Here is a 20,962-nt window from a genome sequence, read left to right on the forward strand (position 1 = left end):
AGAAAACAGAAAAATCTACCGTTGGGAAGGGTCTTTTCTCCGCGTTGACGAAAGGCTGAACTAAGAATGGGGGGCTTAAAAACAAATACCAGCGTAGCGCGGGTTAAAAAAGCGTTGTTACCTTTGTACAGTTTCCTTATAAAAGTTAAACACCGCCCCCCTGGCATGCTAACAGCGAGTCAATCGTGCACTACGTTAGACTCGACGCCCCGCCTACTTATATATGACGTACAAACTGACCAATTACTAGTGTCCGTGGGCGGGACTACGGCTAAATGACGGCGGTTTGTTGCAATGAGAAAGCCTTTTTGTGTGTTGTCAACGTATATAAGAGATCTCTGCCGCAGTTTCTTTCTTTGGAATAATGTCGGCTGAATATGATAATAGGTAAGGAAAGGTTTTATGGTTTTACCGGCATTCGGAGGTTCAGAATTTCAGTAACTAATTTTTGTCGGTACGTTAGTCTTTGTTATCGACGAATCTTGTGAAAGTAGACTTTAATCGGAGCATCTTGTGATTTATGTGCTCTACTAAGGGTTAGGCCTGTCGATAGCCTGCCTCGGACCAAGGTCTTCATATTTCATTAAATTATACGGCGAACTCTCATTACACGTTGGCATTTTACGTTGAATGTCTATATGTTGCTCCATAAATTGTTACACCGTTAATTTGGCGGCACAATGGTGGCGTTTGAGCTGAACGGAGCCGAGGAAAATTAAATGTCAACCGGCGCCTCGGGAAGCACGTGAATGCGCTTGCTTTAGGCCTTCATTTTATTCTTATGTTGTTTCCGTCGGTCCTAGCCTGTTAATAAATTAATTGTTTTATTGTAATGGTGGAATTTGGGGTCTGTGATATAGCAGAGGAAGGCACTTTGAGGTATGTGGGCGGAAATGTAGAACAATTTGTTCTTTTTGTGCGACGGGCGCACATGGCCGCAGTAGTGCTAACTAGGGCCCGGACAATGCCGTTAGCGTAGGCCGCTAACTGCTGCTGGGAGAGGTTAGTGAATGCTAGCGTGATAGCATATGCTATCTCCTTGAACAAATACGTGATATGTGTCCGTACACGCATCGGTAATGTGTTTCGCTGACTGGACAAGTCTGATAAAAGGCCACATACAAACGGGCATGTTAGCAGTGGCTATGGCAGACCGGGGGCCACAGCCAGCAGAGCATTTTTAAAATGGTATCACCATCTTATCATCACATTTTAGTATTGGAACCATGTTTTGGACGTAGTATTCATAAGTCGTATTATATACAATTAGCCGACATTTTAAGCTGCTAGGCCGCTATTCCAGTCGAATCGCTTCCGACTGTTACACCCCTACTGGAGGAACGACCATCTTGAATGTAGTAGAAGTGAAGTGCAGTAGAAATGGCGGACGCGTGTAAAAAAAGGCGTTTGCTTAAAAGCACTGCTAACAGTTTATCTAGCAGTTCAGTTAAAGCGGTTTCAATGTTTCGGAAGTAGTATGTGAAATACTTGAAGAATATATAGGTGTCTGACCAAATTAAACGTGATAACGAGAAAGTATGTATTGTGTAATTTGGTTTCGGCGAAGAGTCGAGCATGGCAATGTTCCTTTAAGCGGATTTTTATTAATCACCTGCATTCCGAAGCTTTTGATTTTATTGAAATTGTGATGGAAATTGTGTTTTGGTCTGGAAGAAGAAATAACAATGACTTTATGGTCTTCTCGTTCACAGAGACAATGGCCCGGAGGGCATGGAGCCAGATGGCATCATTGAGGTGAGTCCCCTACAGTAACAGTGGTACTGAACATGTTTTACCCATCTAGTTGTAAGGTGTAGAACAATTGTAAATATAGATGTGTGATGGAGCAGTTTGTTGTGACAATCAAATTTGAGCCCACAGCTTTCAATGTCTTGTGTTTGTCTTTCCACCTCCAGAGCAACTGGAATGAGATCACAGACAGTTTTGATGAGATGGCCCTGCGCGAGGCTCTGCTCAGGGGAATTTATGCCTATGGTTTTGAGAAGCCCTCTGCTATCCAGCAGAGAGCCATTATGCCTTGTATCAAGGGTAAGTAAGGCTTCTCACTGGAGACTTCATCATCACAGCCTCAATATAAATTACAAATATTGTATTCACTCCTTGAGTTAACTGTGTAACGCGGCATTTATTCTTGCGAAACTCTCACTTAAAAAGCCGTTTTACCGAAGTTTTTTTGTATTTCTCAGTGAGTTAAAGAATAACCAGATCAAGTTATACAAAAAATAAGCTGCCAGTTGCCTGAATAAAAGTGAAGCAAGCAACCTTATTTTAATTAAAAAATAAATTGTACACAAAAACACAGGCATTATGACCCACTGTCCTAACTGACACTGATATTTATCAAAAGATAAGAAGGGAGCAAATATGACTTCTTCTTTTTTTGCCGCTAATACTAATTGCAGATCATTGATGATCCATGTTATATTATGTTTGTTTCTTAATGTAGACCTTTGTTCTCCTGTCAATTTAAACACAGATTGGTTGTTTACAATGCAACACAATCAGAGATCGGTGACTAGAAAAGCATGAATGCTGAAGTCCTGATCACACATTTTACTGAATATTGGTGGGAAACGATGGTCAGTAAAACCGTTTCACTGTGATGGTTAATGTTAAACTGATTAATCCAAGGTTCATATGCTTGCTGAACCTTGGGGTGGGATTTGTTTGCTCTAATCTGTGCCAACTCACACCGTCTGGTATTTATTGTCAATGTATACTGGGCTGAGGAAATCACCTGAGCACCTTGGGTTGATAAGACCATCACCACCTTGCAGTTAATCAAGTGAGGGGATGGATCAAGGCAGTCTTATATTCCTGTGCACTACAGTGAATTAATCTTTTTACTACTGTTTTTGTCTTTAGGATATGATGTGATCGCTCAGGCCCAGTCTGGCACTGGGAAGACTGCCACCTTCGCCATTTCCATCCTTCAGCAGATTGATGTGGAGGCGAAAAGCACCCAGGCTCTGGTCTTGGCTCCCACCAGGGAGTTGGCTCAGCAGGTAGGCTAACGTCACATTACACAAACGGTGTGGGCAAAACCTGCAGAGATTGTACTTTAAAAAGTTTGTTTCTGGTGATTTTGCCTAATAAACCAATGGAAATATTTGCTTAATTTCAACAAATCTGACAATGTTGTATCTAAAATCTCAAAGTATTGTGCTCCGTTTACTGGCAGTCAAACATTTAAGAAACTTAAGTAGCTGGCTGCTTTTCATGTCACCCTGAGTAGTTTTGTAGTTGCTGTTAACATGAATCACATTGCAAGGTTTCATTTAGTTCAGTTGAGGCAGACCACGTAAACACTATCCTGTCCCACAGGCTTAACCGGTGTTGCAATCAATTTGATGGACAAACTGTTTTCTTCAAACTTCCTCTCCAGTAGTTCCTCAGTACTGGGAGGTCAGTCAAACTGCATCACATCTGACTTTTTTTGATTTGCCAAATTATAGTTTATGACTTGGAGCTATTATATCCCCGAAGAGAAATATTTAAACCAGATTCAATGTTGTTGTGCATCACGCACACACACTAATGTCGCCTGCTTTTTAGCAGGTGTTAGGGTTGCCACATACTTCTCCCAGCTACACGTCTGTTTCAAATGTGGATTAAAGTAGTAACTTGTAATAGTGCATGCTGCCATGTTTATGTTTTACCTGTGGCTCAAGAACATGCGACAGTGCTGTACCTAATTACCCACGTTAAATGAATCATTTTTAAACATCATCCTAAACCATGAATTTTAATTAATTGATAATCTATTGCCCAGCTCTAGCTGAGCCGTATGCACAGTATTGTAGTCCATATGTGCTTCAAATGATTATTTTTTTGGCCTATGGCTGTAAAGGTAGATCAAATGGTGAAGCATGCTAAAGGACTGCCAGAAAAATGTATTGCGGCTTAAAAAGTAATCATAACTTGTGTTTGAGCTCAGTTGAATATGAGGTGATAGGCCATAACATACCTAATGTCTGTCCGTTAATACTGATGCATGGTGACAGCCACTAACAGTCAGGAGACCTGCTGTATAATGATGAAACCCATGCGTGTCAGCTGACTCTGTAAACCGCTGCTGTGTTGTTGCTCTGGTCTGCGTTTTGTTGGCCTGAGTACTCGGCACAGCGGGGCTACAGAGACGTGATCAAACATCACTACTCTGAATACAGCACCCGTCCCACTTCTTAAAGGCGTCATCATCGGCATACTTGTGTATAAAACATCTGGAGGGTTCTCAAGAGGAGAAAGTAACGAATTATGTGCCCAATCTACTAATGTCTTGTTCTGATTCAATGTGCTGCGTTTGGTTTCAAATTAAAACCACTGCTTGCACAGCACCATGCACCAGTCGTATCATAGGTAATGACTTCTTTTTGTTTTATGGCTAACTTGCAAGATCATGTATACAGACTATTAACCCTGATGGAAAGAGTCTTGATATGCTCAAAACTAGGGCTGCATCAAATTTCTATTTTAAATATAGATTCAAAGGCTATTGGTGTTTTGAAATGATGCTCTAAATGTTAGTCATATTTTAAGATGTCATCCCTCTTGGGAAACAATTTATGAAGCACAACCCTCAATTTCAATAGTGATTTTTCAGGTTAGGTTGAAGTTAAGTTCACTTCACCTGTCTTCTGTTCGCCGTGTGTGGAACAGAGGATAAAGATGATGGTGTGAAATTATAGCAGCAGGTGCTCATAATTCTATGAATATAGGGGAAACTGATGCGTTTAGCTTTATCTGTAACTGCGCAAAAATATCAGGTTTATATACGATGCACAACATTCAAATGTTTTTTGAAAATGTGTTATGAATGAATCTCTGATCTATTCGATACAGCGCCTCAAACCCACTTAACGGATCATAATTTGAATATTGGTGTGACTCATGCAGTTAAGCTGCACTGCCAGACATGACAAAGGTCTACCTGGGAGAAAATAAGTACAACATAGAGACAAACGGTAAAACCTCAGGCAACATATGATGTGCTTTGTTTGAGCGTTGGCAATTCATGGATTTACAGTTTTAGGCCATTTATAACATACTTATGTTTTTTTTTTTTGTGAAATTCAGATCCAGAAGGTGGTGCTGGCCCTAGGTGACTACATGGGAGCCAGTTGCCATGCCTGTATCGGAGGGACCAACGTTCGCAGTGAATCCCAGAAGCTCCAGCTTGAATCTCCTCACATTGTGGTGGGAACCCCCGGCCGTGTCTTTGACATGTTGAATCGCAAAAACCTCTGTAAGTTCCCACAGAATCTGTTTCTCAAATCAATTTACAGACAATTGACTCATATTATTTATATAACTTTACACTATAACTATGGACAAATACTCTGGACATGCAATTCTAGAAATGTGGCCTGCTGCATGGGGAATTGAGTGGGAGAGAAACTTGTGAAATTAGTTAGTTACTCCATGTGCGCTGAATAAAACACTATTGTTGATCAGAGGAGACCTGCTGTATAATGATGAAACCCATGCGTGTCAGCTGACTCTGTAAACCGCTGCTGTGTTGTTGCTCTGGTCGGCGTTTTGTCGGCCCGAGTCCTCGGCACAGCAGGGCTACAGAGACGTGATCATACTTCACTACTCTGAATACAGCACCCGGCAGCAATCAACACTGACCAAGTGCATGAGAGCATTAAACATGTGTTCTGATCCATTTATGCCATTTTCCTGCAGCTTCCAAGTTCATCAAAATGTTCGTGCTGGACGAGGCTGACGAGATGCTTAGTCGAGGGTTCAAGGACCAGATCTATGAGATTTTCCAGAAACTTGCAAGCAGCACACAGGTAAGAACTAAGCATTTACATCAGACTAACAAATGTCAGGTTTGTGTGCAGTCCAGGGTTCCCTCTCCTCCCATCTGTAGTGTTGGTGAAGGACTGAATGTTCCTTGGTAGAGAAGCCTATCTGCCCTCCACTGTAGCTGGGCTCAAGTCCTTGACTGACAACTAATTGGCGGATTACACTCAGTCTTACCCTTCAAATGTTTAGATTGTATATTAAGATGACTGGATACACTGATCAGCTGAGTCTGAAGTTCTAACAGTCTCCCTCGTCTGTGTTCAGGTTGTCCTCCTGTCGGCCACCATGCCAGCCGACGTGTTGGAAGTCACAAAGAAGTTCATGCGTGAACCTGTCAGGATCCTGGTGAAGAAGGAGGAGCTGACCCTTGAGGGCATCCGTCAGTTCTACATCAACGTGGAGAAAGAGGTGGGGAAACGGTTTCTAGTAGAAATGGAGTTTTGTCAGCAAACATGAGTCCCCTGTGTTTTTGATAGATGTAGTTTGGGTTGCTGTTGAACTGTTTTGTTTTACTGCTTAAGAACCTCTCTGTAAGCACTACAGTCCAAACATTAGTTTAAGCTAGTTGTGCTAGCAATTGACGATGGGCAACAGAGTGTAATGTGGCCAGATGTACAACGTGCTTGAGACTGCTGTGTCTGACCTGGTGATGGTCCTCAGGAGTGGAAGCTGGACACGCTGTGTGACCTGTACGAAACCCTGACCATCACACAAGCGGTCATCTTCATCAACACAAGGAGGAAAGTGGACTGGCTGACCGAGAAGATGCACGCCAGAGACTTCACCGTGTCTGCTCTGGTAAGGGCCTCCACATACACCACCCATCCAACCATCATTTAGAGTTGTTTAACAAGATACCATTTTTTTAAATTGGGATTTTGCATGTTTACTTGAGCCTGTAAAAGCCCTGTTAGTCTTGGGTTAAGGCTATAAACTACACGGTTGTAGGTAAAAGAATGCAATGACGTCAAGGAGTGTGAAAAACCCTGATTGTGTCCAGTGCTGTGGCTGTTCTAGATGTGTAACACACGGATTTGTCTCACTTGTATGCGTCTCTCTCGTCTTTCAGCACGGTGACATGGACCAGAAGGAGAGAGACTTGATCATGAGGGAGTTCCGCTCTGGCTCCAGTAGAGTCCTCATTACCACTGACCTGCTGGTACGTACAATATCTGCTTTTTACACTGACTATCTAAGACCAGTACTGTGTGCAGTCCAGGGTTCCCTCTCCTCCCATCTGTAGTGTTGGTGAAGGACTGAATGTTCCTTGGTAGAGAAGCCTATCTGCCCTCCACTGTAGCTGGGCTCAAGTCCTTGACTGACAACTAATTGGCGGATTACACTCAGTCTTACCCTTCAAATGTTTAGATTTTATCTTCTGACTGGTACACAAGAATCTAACTAATCTACTTAATAGTTGTTGCTGCTGATCAATCTGGAAGTCCAGAGTTCTTGAACCACTCCAGGGATTGATTACTTTTTTCTTTATAGATTCAGTTGTTCTGAAAGTGTGTGCGGCTGTCAGATTGACATTTTGGCTGTGTTCAACCAAATGGTATGAGATTAAAACAATGTACTGTAGACTTTGGGTCAGATGAGTTTCTTTGTGGTTCACGTGGTCTGGATGTCGACCTGAAACAGAAAAGTCTCTGCTTGACCTCAGTCCTGTCACTCCTCTGTACTGTATGGATGCTAATGGTGGCTCTGCTCCTGCTCAGGCCAGAGGTATTGATGTCCAGCAGGTGTCTCTAGTCATCAACTACGACCTGCCGACCAACAGGGAAAACTACATCCACAGGTAAGACGAGACTTGCAGTGCAAAGAACAAATTATCTCAGTCGCAATCCATATATCCTGGGAGCGTTTCCCATCCTGTGTGACTTGTTCTCGAAATACTCTGGCTGTCTGGAGCTGCCAGCGCTTTTCTTAGTATGATTTATTTATTCAATTATTTTCCATCAGGATTGGTCGGGGTGGTCGTTTCGGCAGAAAGGGAGTTGCCATCAACATGGTGACCGAGGATGACAAGCGAACCCTGAGGGACATTGAGACATTCTACAACACCACCGTGGAGGAGATGCCCATGAATGTGGCCGATCTCATCTAGAAGACTCCACGTGCCCGTCGTCCACCCTCTCCCCACTCTTTTTAGCAGTAAAAACCTTGTTTTCTTATACGATCTGAATTCTAAGAACGTTCTTTTGCTAAATTCCACCATGACTTTACCCTTTACATTCTAAGGGAAGGAAGAATGTGGCCATTGTTCCTCCCTTACCGTTGACATCATTTTTTGGAAGGATGGAATTACTGACCTGCTTCATCTGCTTGCCAAAATCCATTACCCCTCATTGGCACCTAAATTCCTACTTTAGCTAATCCCTCTAAATCTTAAAGCATTCATTTCGACATTTATGTTTTTGCAAACAAAAGGACTTTTAACCTCAAACAAGCAAGTTTGTAACTGGTTCCTACACATGCAAAACATAACCGCGTTTCCAAAAGCGCATTTAAAAAAAAAAAAACAACAAAGTTACGGTTTAAAAATATTCTAGTTCTGTCAGCAAAAGCTTCAAAAAACAAATGTGTACCTCGGCTTAATTGATAACGTGCACGGCGCTAACCCAAAGCTTTTGTGAAATGCGGCTATAATTTGCACCCGGACATAGACGAGTGGCTTAGACTACAGTTCAGTTTGGACTCAAACGCACCGATGCTCTAAATGAAATGGGAAGCGCTGCATTTGACCAGATCAGTATTTAAGCAACCTTCAGTGTACTGAAAACAGCCTTTTAACTCCCATCCATGCTCATGTTAAGAGGTTTCTGGGGCTAGAGTACACAGGGCATATTCAATAAAAAGACCTATATAGTAAAATCCTTCATGAATGAGTTGTTTACCGTTTTGATCCTTTTACTGCTGTTTCATATATATTATATTTTTAATTGCTATTGTACATAGCGCTTGACTTGTACAGTCGCGTGTGCAGTAGCATTCAGTTGAAGACTGACTGGTGGCCACAGACGTTCGGAGGCAAAAACAACGGTGAGTTCTGTGGAGACTTTGCCTCGCGACCCTGACAACCTGGTTGGATTTTCATCTCTAACGCTTTTGACATTATTGTTCATTTAGATTTTATTTTTCAACACAATATTGGATTTTTGATACGGTGGCAGGTGTCTTTTTGTAACCTACCTCGCCAAAAATGTTAGGAGTGGGGGTGGGGGTATCTGATATGAAAGGACCAAACTACAGAAGTATATAGAGATCCCCCCCCCCCTCTTCTCTGAGCTATCATTACAATGCCTGTCATCGTGGGGTTTGGTGTGTAGGAGAACAGTCATGTTTTGAGGTGTATAGTCAGTGCTATTTTTTAAAGATGACTGCGGAATTGTTAACATTTTTGAGATAGAAGCATCACGTTTTCTACATTGGATTCTGTATAGTATTTATTTTAATGGTCTTTAAAAAAATAAAGGTTTCTCCTCCATGACAGTGTAAACTGGCCTCTGCATTGTTGAATAGCATGAACCCCGTTTGTGGCCAACCCCTTGGTGGAAAGGCTGGTATTTAACGGAAATGCCCTATAAGATGACAGCTGATGCTCTGGCTCTAATGGACCGGCACGTACCTGTGCCGGCAAATCTGTCGCTGATTGGCCGCTGAGAGCGCGAGGTTTGGTTCAACTACCCCTATTGACAGACAGCCGTGCCCACTGAGGTCTAATATTTATTCCCGCGTTTTTTCTGTTTCAGTTGGTTAAAATAAGTGTTTGTGTGACTGCAGGTCTGAAGGCACCGTTAACTCCTAATCACGTGGTGTTTTTATTTTTTCTGCTCTGCCATTACAAGCCTCATTTTAAAGTGGCAGGAGCAGTCTTCATCCTGGGCTCCATCTAGTACATTCTAGCATGTCATTACCTTCTTATATACACTCTATGGTCATTACTGATTGTTGTCTTTACGCAATAAACATTTAATTGTATATCGGTGTCATGTCCATTCAGTCACGTGCGCAAATACGGTGCAAATTCTCTGGGCTTTTGAACAGAAGCAGTTTGCCTGACGTCTGATCCATGAAGACTGGAGTAATTGTTTTTACTATCAACTTCGTGAAAATAAGTTTAAAACACCGTGGATATACAGTACATTTATATCTAGCATATAACTAGTGTCCGTGTTTCCTTCCTGTCATATGATCAGCTGTTGATATACAACAGGAAATGAACACATTTAGAATGTTAAGCCGATGTTTGAAATTATCTATACATTTTTGCAACTTATTGTTGCAATATAAAGATTTAGAAGTGTGTGTATATATGTTTATATACACTCAGCGGCCACTTTATTAGGCACAACTGTTGAATTGCTTGTTAACACAAATAGCTAATCAGCCAATCGCATGGCAGCAGCTCAATGCATTTAGGCATCTAGACGTGGTGAAGAGGACTTGCTGAAGTCCAAAGCGAGCATCAGAATGGGGAAGAAAATGGATTTAAGTGACTTTGAACGTGGCATGGTTATTGGTGCCAGATGGGCTGGTCTGATTATTTCAAAAACTGCTGATCTGGGATTTTCACCCGCAACCATCTCTAGGGTTTACAGCGAATGGTCCGAAAAAGATAACATATCCAGTGAGCGGCAGTTGTGTGGACGAAAATGCCTTGGCAGAGTGGATGGAGATGATAGAAAGGCAACAGTAACTCAAATAACCACTCGGTTACAACCAAGGTATGCAGAACACCATCTCGGAACGCACAACACGTGGAACCTTGAAGCAGACGGGCTACAGCAGCAGAAAACCACACCGGGTGCCACTCCTGTCATCTAAGAACAGGAAACTGAGGCTACAATTCACACAGGCTCACCAAAATATGACAATAGAAGATCTGAAGAACATTGCCTGGTCTGATGAGTCTCGATTTCAGCTGCGACATTCAGATGGTACACTGTAAAAAAGGATTTGAACAATAAGTCATGTTAACTTCTTTCTGTCATTTACTTCAACTTATCATGATGATTTATAAAATTTGAACTCGATTGTATAGGTTTTCGGTACTCCAACTCAGGTATTTAAGCCAGTTCAATGAAATGTAAATTTCAAGAAGTTAAATGAACTGAATACTGTGAGTTATAAGTATGGCTATGTCTAACAGTCAAAAACAAGTGCCAATAACTGCAGTTCCTCAAACGGCCACTTGAGGCTTTAAAAGCGATTCAATTTCCATAGGACCCCATGTTAAATTGTCTAACTTCTAAGCAGAAATACAAATGCATACAGCTTGCTACAAAAAAACGTATCTTCTTGGTCTCTTCAGTTAATTTGCCCCTTCATGAACTGTACAGAGGTGACTTGTATATAACTAATACATTTCAATTATATTGAGGCTGAAAGTTATGCATAATCGAGAGCGTGGCCGCTTTGAGTGACAGGTGGGTGCCGCAGCAGGTCGCAAGCTGTCTGTCTGCTCAGCTGCGTCACCAACCTATGTAAATACCAGACGGCGAACTAACCTAAGCCACGCGGCGGACCAATACGTTTTGGCAGCCGGATCACGAACGTGACCTGAACCTGACCACGCAGTACGTCGGTTCAGCGAACCAAGCGGCGGATGAATATGGTTAGCCAGCGAGACGATGAACGTCAACCAACCGACCATTGACAAGCGGCGCACGGCTCGGAAGGACAAAGGCGAAGTGAGGTGAGTGGATGCGTCAGCAATATCAGTCAACCCAATTCGTAAATGTATAGAAAGTATCTGCTGTCATGTTATTATATTGTCTGTAAATGCATAACGCTTAAAGTGTAATGCAGTTGGTCCAATATGGCAAACAGTCTAGCGTATAAGTTCGTTTTTAATGGTCACATTTGAGCCGTGTAAATCCTCATAACCGGTCTAATTGGACCCGAACACGATATAATGTTAATGAACAATAGTGTACGAATCCTATCAAGAATGTTTCAGAGGGCATTTAGAAAAAAGTAATTTAAATAAGCTAATGTTTTTGGGCAGCTTCTCAATGTAACTTAGCCGACGTTTAGCAACATGGCGGTCTCCAGACAGTAGGCTACGGTAAGCTTATGGACTATTTGTTGTCTGGCTAAAATGTCAGTAGCTAAGTTAGTACATTTGAAACCTAATTAAATTGAATATTTTAATCAGTTTAAATTTCTGCTGGCTGGCTTCTTAAACTGCTTTTGGCTAAACACGGCCACTTGAAAACGGGAACTAGCTAAGTAACTCGGCGCACATGGTGTAGCTTAACCTACATGGTTGTGAAGATAATTAGCTCGCTAGCTAGTTAGCTAGTAGCTTACTTTAGCGAGCTATCTGTGTTCGCGCCACTCTAGCTTTTTTAAAAATCTCCCCCACCACAGGGCTTTCCACCACGGGTCAAGTTATTTTAATGTCATTCCTGCTCATGAATTCCCTCAGTTTCTTATGATTTTGTTAATTTAAAAAACTCACCATAGGTTATGGAAACTACCTCGGATCCTAAGATCATAAATTGATTAGAAGCTCATTGTTCTGTGGCTATTGTGTGCATTTTACTCTCTTAAATGAAGTTTGTAGTTCATATGACTAAAGGTTTTGCTATATCATGTTATATTGATTGATTTTCTGTGTTTCAGGTGCCGATGGTTCATTCATTGAGTTTGGTTGCTGTTGATGAAGTGGAGTTGTAAGTTCTGCAGTTTTGCCTCATACAATGAAAAAACAATTGTGAGTCATTACAAAGACAATCATGGACGTGGAAGACGGGGTTTCAGCTGTATATACCCAAACTGTCTAACATATCTCTAATCCCATGTGGAATTTACGCAGCATATAAAGGAGCACAAGAAAGTAACCAGTCCAGTTGCTAAAATTCGCTGTGAACTTTGTAATTTTTCAGCACCAAGCAAGATAAAACAATTTTCTTCATTTAAAAGGACATTTGCAAAGGGGAAACGTGTTAAGAAGTCAAAGAAAGGTGAGGTCAACTACTGTCCAGATCCACCAGAAGGACAGAGTTCTGAAAACATGGAGGAAAAGCGAAAGATGTTGGAGGTGGAAATGCTTAACAAAGACCCTGATCACCAGCTGGTGGAACACCTGATGACAGCTACGTTCCCAGCGCCGAAAAGAGATTATTGGAGATCAGCCACTCGTCGCAGAGGTCCTTTCCAGATGGCCAGCTCTGTTCCTTGAGAGACAGGTAGGCAGTCACACTGCTTGTCATACTGTGTAAACTGCGTGTCCTATTCAGAAATGTTGTTTGACTAGTATTTACTATCTGTTTGCGTCTCCTCAGATAAGGGCAGAATTCAAGAGAGTCGTCACCACAGACCTTCTCGAGTGTTTTCTTGACGGACTTGATGGCCTGGTCCCAAGACTGCTGGAGGTCTACAAAGCTGCAACCATGTCTGGAAAGAAGCAGGCACTCAAAGACATTTTGAACTGTCTTGAGAAAGATGTAAGGGGTTGCTGATTATTTGTAAATTGATGCTATGTGTGCTACAACATTGTCATCTCACTGCATATTTCTCGGTCTTGTAGGACACAAATGAAAGGAGGAGGACTGCTGCTTTGCTTGGCCTGCCACATTACATATCCGAAGATCCATCAGACGTCATCAGGATGTGTGACGTAAGACATTATGTATTTCCTTAATGCAAAACTGTGGTTACGTGTATAGATTTTAACATAATTGTGTTGTCAGATATTATGTAGGCCCTCTGATGCATTGAGGAATCTGAATTTTCTTTTCTTTTTTAAATGACCTCAACGGCAAAGTCGGCATCGTTGTGTAGTCATGTGAAGATGGAATAACATGTCCTATAGGTTGTATGATGACAGTAAGAAGTTTGTTGCCTCTCTACTAGAGCAGGAAAGTCACCCTCAATTTGAGCACAGGCTGTTCATAGATAAATAGAAAGGAGTTTGCGAACATCCGAAGAACAATTTTAGTGACATGAATTAGCCTTGAAGACAGTGGTGGAAGAAATACTCTGTTACAAGTGTAAGTCCTGCATTCAAAATAATGCAGGACCTGCATAGAAAGATAAGACTGTCGAATGCGTTGATGTGGCTAGTCAATATGGGCCCAAAGTTAAGTGGTTTTTTTTAGCTCTCTTCACGCCGAAACCCCATTCAAGTGAATGGAGAAATTTTGCTCAGTTTTTCGGGAAAACCGCTGGGTGATTCTCTCTAAAAAATACTTAGCACACGACTCCCGATCAGGCCGCACGTTTTGATGTATTTTTTGCGCAGGTGTTGGCAACGCCGTGTGAGGAGAAGCGCGCCAAACTTAATGGATAAAGATTATTATTATGATAAAGCTCTATGGATTATATACTGTGCTTTGGCACAGGCAGTTTTACTGCCTTTGCGCTACAAAGCCACACTGAATAAGAATCTGTAAAGTGACTGGTAACTAAATATATGGAGTGAAAAGTACAATATTTACCTCTAAGATTTAGTGGAGTAGAAGTAGAAAGTAACATAAAATAATCAAGTACAGTATAAGTACCTCAAAATTATACTTAAGTGGAGTACTTGAGTAAATGCACTTAATTACTTTCCCTCACTGCTTGTAGAGCATATGTACTTAAAGATGTAAAAGGTCAAACACTATTATTTCTGCTTTTGAAGGCTCATGGTGAGACTGGATGCAGCCATGAAGGGGATGCAAGTTGGCCTTCTGATAGGCTACGAAGGTCCGGAATGGGATGCAGTTCCAGGCGAGGTCTTCAACGTCGCAGTTGTGGTCGAGGAGACAATTGTGCTCCATAACATGAAAGATGTGCCATGCAGCTTTGCCATGCTTATGGGCATTATATACTCTGTGAATCTTGAGTATCCACAAGCCATGAAGTATTCCTTCGAATTTCTCCAGCGAGTGGTGATGAAGATCAAACCAGAACAAGCCTCTGCAAGAGTACATGGATTGAGAAACAAACTCCTGAGGTACAAATTGTAAAAGACAGAAAAGGACTCAAGATTTGCTAAATCCTGTCAGTTGGTCCTGTTAAAATTGTGCTCATTGTTCTTTTTCTTTTTTTTCATACAGTTACACATTCAGTGCAGTCTCTCACTAGAACGCACACCCACTCTTTTATTCCAGAAATTGGAATATAATATGTATGTGTATGTGTATATGTATATGTATATGTGTTTTCTTTAATATATAATAACCTGAAAATATGAATGTTGTGTTTTTGATACATTAGAATGAGCACGGAGTCTGCTATGTTTCTGAAGTAGCCCAGAATGGACAGTGTTTGGTTTGTGTTGTTACGTTACCTGAAGGCCGCTGTAGTTCTCAACCATGCTTGGAAAGGGACGAGTGAGTGGAGGGTTATTCAGTTCATTCGTCAGTAGATACCACTAAATCCTACAACTTGGACACTCATTTGTTTACGGTTGGTCTTGGAGATTTATATGTTAATGTTTAAATATACAGTGACTTTAAGGTTATTCTCTGCTGAGGTGGAACTTTTTGTGAATATTCTGTTTAACTACAGTATGGAAGTTGTTGGCGATCTGCATGTTTTAATGTAAACTATTTTAATGCAAGAAAATAAATTCGATTTTTGCCTCAAGACATGGTGTTTTCTTATAACTAGTCATTTGAAACGACTCATACTTTTAGGTCATTTTAACTAGGAAAGTAATGTCAAGACTTCCTTCTAACTAAAATATGTGAGTTGAAATCACTAGTTGGGACAAGTGAACAGAATGCATGATAATAAGTTATATATCTTTTTCACTCATTTTGCTAAGTTGAAACCACTTATTTGGTCAAGTGAACAGAATGCATGATGATAAGTTGTATATCTTTTTCACTCATTTTGCTAAGTTGAATAAACTCATACTATACATTCATGTGAACTTACAAAGAGCAATCCAAAGCTAAAGTAAACTCAAAGTGATGAGTTGAAACAAATTGTAAATCCAATTTGACTTGACTTGAAAGTTTAAGGCAGCAATTGTACTTACGTTTTTAAGTTGAACCACATGGATTTTTTTTACAGTGTAGGGTCAGAATTTGGCGTAAATGACATGAAAGCATGGATCCATCCTGCCTTGTATCAACGGTTCAGGCTGCTGCTGGTGGTGTAATGGTGGGGGGGATATTTACTTGGCACACTTTAGGCCCCTTAGTACCAATTGAGCATCTTTTAAATGCCACAGCCTACCTGAGTATTGTTGCTGACCATGTCCATCCCTTTATGACCACAGTGGACCCATCTTCTGATGGCTACTTCCAGCAGGATAGTGCACCATGTCACAAAGCTCAAATCATCTCAAACTGGTTTCTTGAACATGACAATGAGTTCATTGTACTCTAATGGCCTCCACAGTCACCACATCTCCATCCAATAGAGCACCTTTGGGTTGTGGTGGAACGGGAGATTCTCATCATGGATGTGCAGCTGACAAATCTGCAGCAACTGCGTGATGCTGTCATGTCAATATGGACCAAAATCTGTGAGGAATGTTTCCAACACTGTTGAATCTATGCTACAAAGAATTAAGGCCGTTCTGAAGGCAAAAAAGGGTCCAACCCGGTACTAGCAAGGTGTACCTTATAAAATGGCCGGTGAGATATGTGTGTGTGTGTGTGTGTGTGTGTGTGTATATATATATGTATATATATATACACACTGGTTGCATGTTTTAACTTTCTTTCCCAGATATACAGAAAATGTAGCCCATGACAAGAGTTTGGCTTCATGATTGAGTGAAAAATAATCACATAATTAAATAGGACTGCAAACAGATTCCTGTCAATGAATCCAAACAATGCATTAGCAGCCTTGGCAGAACGGGGTGGACTATTTCCTGGTCCGGTAAATCATATTTTCTTTGGGTATTTTGAAGGAGTTAAAACTATTTAGAAGATTAAGAACATTGTATTTAATCTGAGTAAATTATTATTATCTTGAATAGTCACTGGCAATTTAAATTGCTTAAAATGTTCAATTTTAAACTTTGGTTTTAAAAATGTGCAGATATTCTATTGAATGTTCATGTTTGCCTGAAATGTTGAAGTAGCTTAATCTTTTTATAACTATAGCATCTTAACATTGTGCCAACCAACCAACCCTGCATCTTTTATGCAGCGCGAGAGAGAGAGTATAGAATTATTCTTGGTTGATAAATAATATATACTTATACACACTAAGTACACAGTAATCATGAAGACTGCTGCTGAGTTTTTGTACATGTAATCTAGCTATATATTATAAAACTGGTTTATCACGTTTCCGGTACAAAGGAAGTCCTTTTAACATTGATATGGATGCAAAACTAAATTACTCCATTACCTAAATTGCCAAAAATAAGTAGCTATTTTATTTATAACCCTTAGTTCATTGAAATACCTTTTCTCTGAAGAGTTGGACCCCTAAAGACAGATTTCTCACACTGAGGAATATGGACTCTGGGTTTAAGGTCAAAATCACTGTCTCTCCACCAGAGGGAGACCTTGTTCTTTCTTCACCATAGCAGGCCTGTAAAGTTAACTAGCAGGATCACTGTCTGAAAGCAACTCAAACTGGAGAAAGAACCCTCTCTCCTTTCAAATAGCACGTAGAATCACAATCAGGAAGAATTTAACATGAGAGCGTTTTAAACTCATACAGGATCCGAGCCTCTGAGCTGCTGCCTTACTAACTGGTTTACGGGCCCTTTTTTTGGTTGATTTTAGCAGACAAAACATCCATTTAATCTTTTTTATTGGTTAAGCTGGTGTATTTGTCTCAAAATTAGTTCCATTATAAGATCCGATTGAGTGTTCAAGCAATAGAAAGTTGGGAAATATCATGTGAAATGGGTTCTGGTGGTCACAAGTCATTGGTTAATACATCATTTGAATTAGAAAAAGGGAAAAGTGATGTAAACTAGAAAAGTGCACTCAGAAGAGTGCAGATATTTGTGTCTCCCTCTCCCCTCCCAAACAAAGAAGAGTTGAATCTCACTCAATTGTTCCAGCTAAGGTGGAATTTAAAAAAATGTGTAGATTTTTTTTTTCAAAATGTATGAATCACTGTAATCAAGAGAGGTCCTTGACCACACAATCATAAATGAGCACAACAATTATTAGGCTGACGTGTCCAGCAGTATGCAAGTTTAGCCACGGACAGACAGACAGATGCACGCACAAGGTCCAACACATTATCTCCTCACAGGCTCAACCCTGGCGGAGATAATACTAGAAGCCAGGCATAAGCTATCCATCCAGACAGCGACAAATAAGACTACATGATGTCGAGGAAGGCCGCCAGTTCGATTCCCCCACTGACTGGAGAAATATTGAAAGAGCAGCCCTCACACCTCCCTCACTGCCACGGCTGAGGTGCCCTTGAGCAGTGCCTAATCTGCTGCAGTGGAGCCACTCGCCAGCCAACAGATCAGACTGTAGTTGTGCTGGGGAGCCCCCGGGTGTGAGTGTGAGGGCCACCCACTCAGCTGCAGACGTGGCTGCTTTATGTCAGTCCCAGATGGACTCAGAATTCATGAATTTGTTTAAGTGGTTGAACGATTTATTCCTTTTGATTTGCGGGCCGTCCCGCACATGTTCGAACTCGGGCTGAGTAGTTACAGTGCAGCAGGGGGTTATTAGAGCAATGCATTCTGGAGAATACTTCTCTAAAATAGTGTGTGCGTGTGTACTTGCCCAGTATTTTAGGAGTAACATTAGAATTAACATCCTGGACTTAACCAGGTAATTTGTTGTCATGTTGCTGTTGTATCCCGGTGGGATGTCTAACATTGTTCATTGATTTCACATGGGAAATTGGTCAGTGAGTCCAACTCTTGTCCCTCTCTGTTTCTTTCCTGTGCTTTTAAACGATCCGCCGGTTTAAATTTGGCATTAACATGAGGGATGATTTGTGTGAAAGTGATTGCAAAAGAGTGAGTTTGAATCAGTGGGTGCTCAGGGAGATAGAAAACGAGTGTGCCGAGGACTGGTTTACTGAACTTGATTTGGTGGAACATTTGGGTTTGTGAATGATGTCTTTTTTTGTTTGTTTGGGTTGGATTGTCGTCTGTTATTTAAAAAAAAAAAGAATGTAGAGTATTTTGACGCAGGCATAGCAAACCAAGACAGGTTTGGATCCATAAACAGCATCCAAAAACGGTAATGATCTTTTTTTAAAGAGTCATTTAACGCCAGACTGGAAAGCACTATTCTTCTGTCTACACTTGAAAGTTTCAGGAGTGTCTTTTCTCATCACAGCCGGCTGTGATTGGCTGCGGTCAGAAGTGTGCCCTGCTGCTTCCGTGATCACCTGTAACTGTGATGTCGAGATATCGACCGTAGAGACGTCTGTCTTCTCTCCAACATAATGGGACTATATGACGTAGCTTTTGGGGTGAACTGTCCCTTTAAAACCAACAAATTGTAATTTAATGACATGTTATTACAGACAGTTCTTTTTTTGCACATCACATTACACAAAATGTAAAAATCTGTTGTTAATCATTTAAATATTTAAGAAACAAAATTTGAGTGGACGTCTGACGTAGCATGAACTAATAACGTTAGCGTTAGCTTAATGCCTGTTGGACTCCGATTCAGACTCCTCAGTCTCTGAATAAAGCAGAACGAGTGGAGTTTTGAAATGACTACAAGGCCTAAAAGACAGTCAAGAGGAAAGTGACAGCACTGGGCCCGACAGCCCAGAGTCGACCGAACCTTGAATGCTGAAGAGGAGTCAGGCGTCGGCAGTTGAAGAGACGATACCAGGCTAGTTACATGAATCTGGGATTCACTGTCAGAGGGGAAAGGGGATCAACAAAGGCTCTATGTAGCTCTCATTTTGACATTGTTGGTGTCTGCCTTAAGGTGTTCCCTAGTCTACCGGCTAAACGTCCTCCATCACATGTATGCAGCATCCACACACATGCATTGTCATGCACAGTGCATGTGAATATGCGCCCCGCACCAGCACGCACGAATAACGCAAATATAAACTGCGCTCCCTCCAGCTGTCATTGACTTGTAGCTCTGAACCAACACTTTCAATGGCCCCCTGTTCCACTCCCCAAACACACAGACACACACACACACACAGACACACACACACACACACACACACACACACACACACACACACACACACACACTACATCCCAGGCAGGTTAACCCCTCCTAACCTCCCCGGTGTCCCAATATGACGTCCATGCAGCCTCAAAACAAGTTACGTCTCTGCTTTTTTTTTGTGTCCCGCTCTCAGCCTAGGTGGCCCTTTTTCCAAAGGCACTTTGGCGAAGATACACCCGTACCCATCCCCCAACTGCCAAACACACACACACACACACACACACACTGCTGTTACCCACTCCACCCCCTGTTGGGTGCTGGATTGTGGGGTTGAGAGATGGTGGGGTGGGTGGGTGGTGTGGGGGGGGTGGATTATGCGAGTGTGAGGCTCGTAAAGGGCCTGCCATGGTCTTTCTGTTGTGTGACGGATGGCTGGGAGGCTGAACAGGCCTGTTTTGCATGAGAAGAGAAGCCAGCAGAGGGGAGAATAGAGGTCTATTCAATGAGGCCTGTCACCCAAAACCACCCTCCTGCACTGAACCCTCACACCCCACCCCTTCATCATCCATCCCTTCATCCTTTCGAGCCTCCTCCTCCTCCCTTGTTCTCCCTCGCCATCTTGGTCCCCCTTTCTTCCTTCATTTTGCGGCTTTCACTTGCCCGTCCTCACTGCTTCTTTCTCACCCTATAATCTACACCCCACCCCCACTCCGCTGCCCTCCTTACTTCTTGATTTCATCCCACTTAATTTCTGTTCATTCAGATGTTCCCTCCTTTCCATCAAGCTGTTTTTTTACCTCAGTGAGTTCCATAACATTTGAATCCTCTCATTACTTTGTGGGCATTGTGAAAGAGAGGCCATAATGGAAATGTCATGGTCAACGCTCTTTAACACTAAAAGAAGTCATGTGACTTGATGCTCTGACATGCTTAGTGAGTCCACATTTGAGTCAGCAGGAGATATTATGGCATAATTAGGTTAAAGCTGCATTCAATGATTTTTAGCCACTAGGGAGCAGACAAACACAGAAATAGACACAGATATAAAGCTGATATGGCTAACGTATTAAATGTCTTCATGTACATCCAGCACA

The 20,962-nt window shown here is 41.7% G+C and overlaps 1 protein-coding gene, 1 long non-coding RNA gene and 2 other non-coding genes across 5 annotated transcripts; all 4 read left to right on the forward strand.

The window, feature by feature from the left end:
* The first annotated feature begins 276 nt into the window (after positions 1 to 276).
* On the forward strand, positions 277 to 9,816 carry eif4a1a (eukaryotic translation initiation factor 4A1A). The gene is made up of 11 exons (XM_076087091.1): positions 277 to 387; positions 1,713 to 1,755; positions 1,917 to 2,049; positions 2,887 to 3,026; positions 5,098 to 5,266; positions 5,710 to 5,819; positions 6,100 to 6,243; positions 6,496 to 6,633; positions 6,905 to 6,994; positions 7,554 to 7,633; positions 7,798 to 9,816. The coding sequence occupies exons 1-11, from the start codon at positions 365 to 367 to the stop codon at positions 7,940 to 7,942; spliced, it is 1,215 nt and encodes a 404-aa protein (XP_075943206.1). The 5' UTR covers positions 277 to 364; the 3' UTR covers positions 7,943 to 9,816.
* LOC142946186 (small nucleolar RNA SNORD10) lies at positions 4,050 to 4,188 on the forward strand. Its single transcript, XR_012953040.1, has one exon. It is a non-coding gene; the product is annotated as a small nucleolar RNA SNORD10 (small nucleolar RNA).
* On the forward strand, positions 5,488 to 5,626 carry LOC142946185 (small nucleolar RNA SNORD10). The gene has a single exon (XR_012953039.1). It is a non-coding gene; the product is annotated as a small nucleolar RNA SNORD10 (small nucleolar RNA).
* Positions 9,817 to 10,864: 1,048 nt separating the features above from the next.
* Positions 10,865 to 15,417, forward strand: LOC142946054 (uncharacterized). Of its 2 annotated transcripts, XR_012952990.1 has the most exons (7): positions 10,865 to 11,533; positions 12,466 to 12,515; positions 12,766 to 13,031; positions 13,128 to 13,289; positions 13,373 to 13,462; positions 14,468 to 14,782; positions 14,886 to 15,417. It is a non-coding gene; the product is annotated as an uncharacterized LOC142946054 (long non-coding RNA). The 2 variants fall into 2 exon arrangements; XR_012952989.1 differs by having other exon boundaries at positions 10,869 to 11,533; positions 14,468 to 15,417.
* The last annotated feature ends 5,545 nt before the right edge of the window (positions 15,418 to 20,962 follow it).

Source organism: Anarhichas minor, unplaced genomic scaffold (genome assembly GCF_050575085.1).
Source record: "Anarhichas minor isolate MPS153535 unplaced genomic scaffold, ASM5057508v1 ptg000009l, whole genome shotgun sequence".
NCBI lineage: Eukaryota > Metazoa > Chordata > Actinopteri > Perciformes > Anarhichadidae > Anarhichas > Anarhichas minor.